Consider the following 8,126-nt stretch of genomic DNA (forward strand, 5'->3'; position numbering starts at 1 on the left):
GTCCGCAGTTCCGCTCGGTCCGCCGTTTAGTATTACATTTCATGCTGTTCCGCGGTCCGCCGTTTAGACTTGCCCTCAAGTTTCTGCTTTTTCAGCGTTTTTGTGATGCGATGTGGTGTTGTGTGCGTAGTATTCGGTTATTTGCATAGCCGAATTTGTTTCTGTTACCATATTGTCCTATGCAGACGGGCGGTCCTAACACTGTTGCAATATCCAGGTCAATTGCTTGGGGCTCACATTCTCTCTATCTAAATGTTATACCAAAGGGAATGATGGCAATCAATTGGGTCGGCCCCGTGGATATACTCAGATATCGCAGATATCATCACTTCACTACTGTGGCTTACTCAGATATCACTGTGGATATACTCAGATATCGCAGATATCACAAAAACAACAGATATAGAGGTTATAGAAAGGTCACAGGCTGTTTGCAACGTGTCTAGGGCGCAGATATCACGTCTGTGGCATGTCTGAGTCCGTTCAGCGCGCAGATATCAGGTTCGGACCGTCTCTGGGGGTATTTGCTGCGCAGATATCAGCTCCGAAGCATGTCCGCATAAAAATAGTGCGCAGATATCAGGTATGGGGCATGTCTGGCGCTATTTCGTGTGCAGATATCAGCTTCGCAGCATGTCGGGCGTCAAACGAAACGCAGATATCAGCTTTAGTCAATACAATACATTGGGTTATAATTTTCATCTGAACAAGCTACACATACAATGTACAATGCGATAAGACACAATGCAATGTAACGAACAGATAGGAGGATGTCGAACGACACGCATCAGTAGCGATCCTTTACTCTAACATCCACCTCGGCCTAGAGTGCCCGATGTCACAGTTCTTTTTCGATGTTGATCTTTTTGATCTTTCGCTGGGTTATATTTTTCATCTGAACAAGTCACACACAATGTACAATGCGATAAGACACAATGCAATGTAATGAACAGATAGGAGGATGTCGCACGACACACATGCAGTTGCGATCCTTTTTATGTAACATCCACCTCGGCCTAGAGCGCCCGATTTCGCAGTTCTTTACGACGTTGATCTTGTTGAATCCGCGGCCCTTTCTACTAGTTCTTTCCATTCCTTGTGAGTATATCAGTTCCAACGCATATCTGGCCCTAACCAGTGCACAGATATCAGGTCCGGACCATGTCTGGGGGTGTTTGGTGCGCAAATATCAGCTCCGGAGCATGTCCGGATGCCCCGTGGATCAGGGTTGTAACCAAGTCACAAGGCTCCGAGTCACAAGTCAATCTCACTGCGGAGCTGATATCTGCACACGAAGTAGCGCCAGACATGCCCCTGACCTGATATCTGCGCGCTGAAAGGACCCAGACATGCTTCAGATGTGATATCTGCGCCCTAGACACGTTGCAAAGAACGTGTGACCTTTATATGACCTCTATATCTGCCGTTTTTGTGATATCTGAGTATATCCACTGTGATATCTGAGTATATCCACAGTAGTGATATCTGCAATATCTGAGTTTATCCACGGGGCCATTGGGTCGGCCTACCAGACCGCCGACACGAAATTTGATATGGTCTTGACCCGCTGGTTGAGAGTCACTGTTTTCCGGTGTTTTGTGGATTTATAACTATATTCGATCGGCAAATCATCGTATTTTTTCAATTCCATTGATTGCGAATAAAGAATAAAGTGCACCGAGCGAGATAGTGTAATGGTGATGCCTGATGTCCAGAGTGGAATCGGTGGCAACGGCACGCGAGTATTTATATCTGATCACGCCGATTAATGAATTACGATGACGTCACAAAGCGATGCCTAAGTCCAGATCCAGAATAAGCGAGCAAGCGTAACAGCGAATATACGGCGTAACCCTGGTCCGGCGTATACATGGTCTATTTTAGCACATTGTGTCGTTTAATAAGTAATTCAGTATCGAATCAGAGCGAAAAATATTTCCGTCAGGCGGTTGAAATGTTCCCATCACGCGAGAAATCCGTCTGTCACACACAAGATGTTGTCGAAAACAACCACCGATTCCAGTCTGGCCTGATGTGTCCGGCTTCTTGATCGGTAGGTCGTGGGTTCAATCCCCGGCCGGGTCAGACCAAAGACTCGGGAAAACTGGTATCCGCGGCTATCCCGCTAGGCGCTCAGCAATTACGGATAGAATGGAGGAGAAAAAAACGGGAGTATGACCTTACTATAAAGGCCGTATCGTATCTCCGTTGTCAAACCATCTTGATGGTGCAGGCGAAAAAGAATACCATATCTCTCTCTCTATCGCTCAATAATTCTCCGTAATATTATATTTGGTATCGATACGTCACGCTTCACCTTCGTAATGATGCATCGTAAGTAACGGTATTGATTGAAAAGGACGATCCCGCACTATTTTATAATCCAGTAGTTCTCTTCTTTAAATTGAATTGTGTTCAACAGAGCATTAAAAGAGCAAAACCATTAAAACATGATTTTCAACACACAAATCGTGAACAAGTGAATATTTATTGCGAATCAGTGTGATTTCTGCTGTTCCGGTTCAGATGCCTTCGATCTTCTTAACGTAGTAGTGTGGTGCCAATTGCTTAATTGTCAATGAACTTATAAATATTGGAGATGGAATTACCATTTCAGAAGCTCTAATTGCCTGATAACCAATGATGGCCAAGACAGATGTGTCATTACAAATCTAAATCTATGAGTTAAGTGATTATAGAACCACTCTTATAATTGACTGAAGTATCCACATTTCTTATGTTACGTAGAAATGCAAACACAAATTGTGATATTTTGCCCTAAAATTTTATCCTCTTTCAGAATTTCATTGCTAATTCTCGATCACGATTGTTTGTTGATTCTGAGAAGCCGAAGATGACTGACATTTGGTATCCTTCAGGAAGCATTCCCGAAGCCATAAGGCTTTCAAAACTTCAATCGAAGCTGTTTTTGGTGTACATCACCGGTAAAGATGACGCGTCTCGCCGAATGAACGAGTTATGGAAGAATGAAAAAATCATATCCCTATGCAACAGAACATGTGTATCAATAAAGCTGAAAGTTGATAGCGAAGGGTGTAGGCAATTTTCTGCCATTTATCCAGTGCTGGAGACTCCTAGCGCTCATTTCATTGACAATGTCGGCAAACTGGTTCAAACACTCACGTCCGAATCCTCGATAGACGAGCTTGTTGTCAAAGTTGAGGAAGTAACGGAGTCATACGCGAGCGAGGACAAAACTCGAAGAAATGACACCGTCCAAACAGACGTTGAAAATAGCAGTGTTGATGAGAATGCACCACAAAAGCAAACAAAACGCGTTACTGCCGCTAGTGCAGATACGGGGAAAGGCGACGAGTCAATTGATTCCACTCATTCCGAGTCATCTTCAAGAAAAGCTTCTAAACACACGAAGCCAAACGAAAAAAGTCTAGCAACCCAGAAAGTATCCACGCAGCTTGACCAATATCGGGATGCAATCTCGAAAGAATTCGACAAAGAAGCTGAGGATCAGAAGAAAAAAATTGAAGAAGAGAAATTAATAGCACTCGAAGCCCAAAGAAAAGAAGATGAGCGAAAACGTGTAATCAGACTCTCTCAATGCCGCGTACAATTTCGTTTACCAGACGGAAGTTCGCTTGCACACACTTTCAGCGCAACTGACGTTTTAGCATCGGCGTTATCTTACTTGAAACGCGAGATGGCCGTATTGCCACAAAACCAATCATTCCTGTTACGCCAGATTTATCCTAAAAGGGACTTCACCGTGGATGACAATGACAAAACGTTCAAAGACTTGGAAATGGTGCCCAGCGCATCTCTAATTGTAGTACCTGTTACGAATACGAAAGCGTCAGGAATTATTGATTTTTTATGGTCGATTATTATGTTCATAATCATGCTACCGCAGAAGTTGATCTCGAAACTTGTGACACTTTTTGCTGCACCAACACCGCAGAATAACGTAAACCAGTCACAGTCATACAATCCGAGAAACCCGTCTGGTGTCGAAAATAGGAATCTGCGAAAACGGCGTACCGGAGGCATGGCTCACTTGAGCGCTGATGATGACGACGACGATGATAATGCAACATGGAACGGCAACTCGACCCAGCAAATGTAACGAAACATGATCCGGAGTATAGTCTGTTTCCTGTCTTATCTATGTTTGCCATATGAAGTTGAGAAAGATTTCTGCCTCGGCCATGAATCGACATTTGCTGCACAGTGGCATCTACTGCTACCAATAATATATGGACGAAAGTTTCATGTTCATCATTTGTTATTAATTTTCGTTGGAATTTAAAGTGTAATAATGAACGTTTTCTGTCTATATGGCTGTATTACTTGACATAGGATGTTTACCGTTTTGATGTTGTGGTTTTCATGCACCTCAGGGATATCAAGAATTTCCAGATATCCCTGATGCAACTGTATATATCGTTGGGGGCTGGACACAATGATTTGGGTTCCTGAATCTGGTCATGGTAAAGCTAGTTGTTTCTTTCAATTGTGCAACTGCATTTGAGATAAAATATGGTCCAAGGAAACTTCTGATTCCTAGGCCCAAAGGTGATAAAATGGAAATATTTTGTCTTATTACAGGCCATCACTAATTCTGACATATCTGATTATCATGAAAATACCACGCCATCGATTAGTTTTTTTTATAATGTAGCTCATGACGGTTATCAGAGCCAATTATACATAGGGTAGGTTTACCATATTCTGGAATCGGGAAAGGAGGACAATTATTTAAACCAATGGAAAAGCTCAGCTCCCCAGCACAGTAAAACCCATTATTAGCTGCAGCAAGAACTTTTTATGAAAGCCTATCTTCTGACGCCAATATCTCGCGTTACCGGTACCACCATTGTCATTCGTCAGTTCATACATATTCTGTCAGGCAAAAGGCAGTTCTTCCTTAAAATTTCGGAACTGACGCTGTACATATCAGGGTTATAATGACTCAAGTCATGACTCGACTCGAGTCACGATTTTCTGATGACTCGACTCGACTTGGACTCGAGTCATTGCGAATGACTCGAGACTCAGGCGGCCAAGACCGACATTTCATTGTAATTTCGAAGAACAAGTTAAGTAACCACCCTATTGGGATTTCGTCTATTGGTACTGGTACTGGTACTGGTCCAGTTTGTTCATTACGAACTATGCCCTGGAATGCGGCCGTAGGCTACACGACTAATCAAAATGCGGCCGTGAATAGCAAAAAGTTTGGCCAGTGGCCACCCCTGAAACCGAACCACAGATCAGATCGCAGCGAAATTTTTTCAAGTTTCCGAATGAATTACGCCGATATTATTGGTGGTTGCACAAATGCTGATATTATTATCAAATATTCATCCCTTCTCTGCCACGTAATCAGATTTGTCGGTGGGTCAGATGGCTGCTGGGCTGCAGTGTTGGGATGACTCGAGTCACCTTTTCCGTATGACTTGACTTGACTCGAGCCACTTTGCTAAAATGACTTGACTTGACTTGACTCAGCGTATCAGAAATGTGAATTGACTCGTGTCTCGGAGCAAAATTCACGAGTCAATTTCAAGTCACAAGTCATCGGTGTCGATAAAAATCACTGTATCCTGCATTTGTTCGGATTGTTCCAAAACGCTGGTGTAACCCTTGAGAGCGATCAATCATTCAATGATAGTGCGTTTTACTGAGCCTCCATTGTTCTCTAACAAATAAATTGACCGCAAACAAAGTGATAGAAGCTTACAGCTTGTTGTCGTAAACTAGTATAGTAAAGTAATTTAATAGCAAAATGTCTATTTCTGTTCTCTTTTCTTGCCTTAACCAAACGTCTTGTTTTATTGAAATTTCAAAATGAATATACTATTCAATTGTATACTGAAGTGCTGTAGGCCTACCTCCAAGAAACTCTTGAAATTGAATTCGAATATAGTTTATATAGTCTTCAGTCATTGGCGCAGGCTGGAAGTGTATCATATCATTTTGTAAATGGGTAACGTGTTGCATCTTATCAATTCGTTTCTCAATTCTCTATTTTGGATGGTAACTATAAACTGAGGCTATGCAATTATACTTACATAGTTTAGCAGTTTTAGGTATATGTGACCGATACAGCGCCTTTTTGCGTGTATATTTACCTCTATATTCGTTCATCGGTTCAAAATCAATGAAAATTGATGGACTTGACTTGACTCGAGTCAAAATGTGCAATGACTCGAAATGACTCGTGAGTTGAAGGTAGTGACTTGGTCCGAAGACTGCTGGGTTGTATTCGAAAATTTTGTGTATAAAATTAATAATGATGCATATTCGGGTTGTTATCAGAGGTGGTCAGTAACGAAGTACTTCTACTTTTTAGAAGTACTCAAGTAGTTTTTCTCTACTTCTGGTACTTACTCAAGTAGATCTGATTTTCTCTACTTCTACTTCATAATATTTTGCGATCTACTTACTTACTTTTCGCTATTTTCAGTTTGTCAAGTAGAAGTAGTTTAATTCCCCAATACGAAAGATAGCCTGAGGGATTTCGGGGCTGTTTTCACGGAGTACCAACATTTATTATTCATAAAAGTCAAGTCAAGTAAAGTCTAGAAATTGTTTTGCGCTTCGCGCACAGTAATTATGGGGTGACAAATATGTTTGTACGAAAGTATCAGTGAATATAATTTAGGTACCGGATTGCTTGGTTCCGGTCTCATCGTATTGTCGCCCATATCAAATATTTCATCAAAATAAATATGGTCCACCATAACGTTTGAAACAACCGTTTCGCAATCTAGCAATTCCCTATCATTTCGTAATTAGCAGCCCATGACGTGTCCTGCTAATCTGGAAAATCCGGCTTGTTTAAACGTTACACCTGTTTTAGCAGATCACCTTTGAAGCTTTATGGGCAAAAGACATGAAATATATTTTCCGCTTTTTAGAAGTGGTCTTTGTATTTCACTTTCAATTCCGAGTATCATACTAAGAGTTCTGAATACTTTCAGTTATTTTGACCGCAGAACATGTATGTTGAAGCATAAAAACAAGCGTAGTATTTTCCGAAAATGAAGTTACACTAAATATAACTTTTACAATCCACAATATTTGTTTTTGACGTATACTAATCAGGCAAAGTGTTGAAACCGTATTCGATACAACTTCTCCGTATTGCTCTTCGCCTAAACTTGGGGCCTTATAATATGGGGTAGGGCGCCATGCCACGATATTCTCAAAAAAGGGGTCTTCTAGTAAACAAAGGGTTAGTATCGCATTTTTATATCAATAATATAATTTGCATCCCATGATGCGAAAGAATGCTTATTCTGTCGAAAATTGGTACCTCCTGGTATGCATCAATTCGAATCAAGCTCTCTGAACCTTCCGCATAGCTCAATTTGCAGCTTTTGACAGTCCATGCGAACGAATTAAGACTGTTTTCAAAACTACTTACTTACTTGAGTAGATTAAAAGTCACTCAATTCTACCTCTACTTCAAGTAGTTTTAGGTGGCTTATGGAAGAAGTACTTCTACTCGTACTTGAGTGGATTTTTTCGTCGCTACTTCTACTTGAGTAGCTTTCTTGATTACTTTGACCACCTCTGGTTGTTATCAATCACTTTATTCCATGTCGTTATTTCTTGTCCTCATATCATGATTGGTAACGTAGGCGCCCAGACGTCGCAGAGAAACCTTAATGCGTGAGACGTCACGATTACAAATTGGTATTTGTTTATGGGGCGCATCCTTTTCCTCTGCGGTGTACGGTGGGGCTCAGATTGCAAGAACACTATTATAATAAAATTGAAGAATACAGACATACTGAATCGCTCGAAGCGCAAAGAAATATTTTTTACTTGAATTGATCCAATTCATTCATTCAAATTGCATAGACGGCCGCATCAATCTCTTTATACTGCTGCAGGTCACCCCTGGTCCGCGGTGTGTTAACATCTGTTTGACACCTAGATATCGCAGTTAGTACAGGTATAGCTCTGATTAAAGTACTTAGCATTGCCAGTCAAACACGTAAGGCCATGAATTTCTACTCAAGAACTTGTAGGTAGATAGCTATTCCCGATATATATCAAAACTACTACTAATATGGAACTATGATATATGGATTGGAAAAGACTGAATTAGGGGGTTATAGAAACTAGGTTTAGTCGAA

General features: G+C 41.2%; 1 protein-coding gene across 1 annotated transcript; it reads left to right on the forward strand.

Annotated features, from left to right (window-relative positions):
• Positions 1–1,834: 1,834 nt before the first annotated feature.
• LOC145441004 (UBX domain-containing protein 4-like) lies at positions 1,835–4,529 on the forward strand. The gene has a single exon (XM_080318788.1). It carries the CDS (start codon positions 2,855–2,857, stop codon positions 4,100–4,102), a length of 1,248 nt encoding a protein of 415 aa, XP_080174914.1. The 5' UTR covers positions 1,835–2,854; the 3' UTR covers positions 4,103–4,529.
• The last annotated feature ends 3,597 nt before the right edge of the window (positions 4,530–8,126 follow it).

The sequence above is a fragment of the Botryllus schlosseri genome, chromosome 6 (genome assembly GCF_051294905.1).
Source record: "Botryllus schlosseri isolate E-star chromosome 6, Bs_hap1, whole genome shotgun sequence".
Lineage (NCBI taxonomy): Eukaryota > Metazoa > Chordata > Ascidiacea > Stolidobranchia > Styelidae > Botryllus > Botryllus schlosseri.

Coding starts and splice junctions, on each gene's coding strand:
- LOC145441004 (XM_080318788.1), top strand. CDS start 2,855: ATGACTGACATTTGGTATCCTTCAGGAAGCATTCCCGAAGCCATAAGG.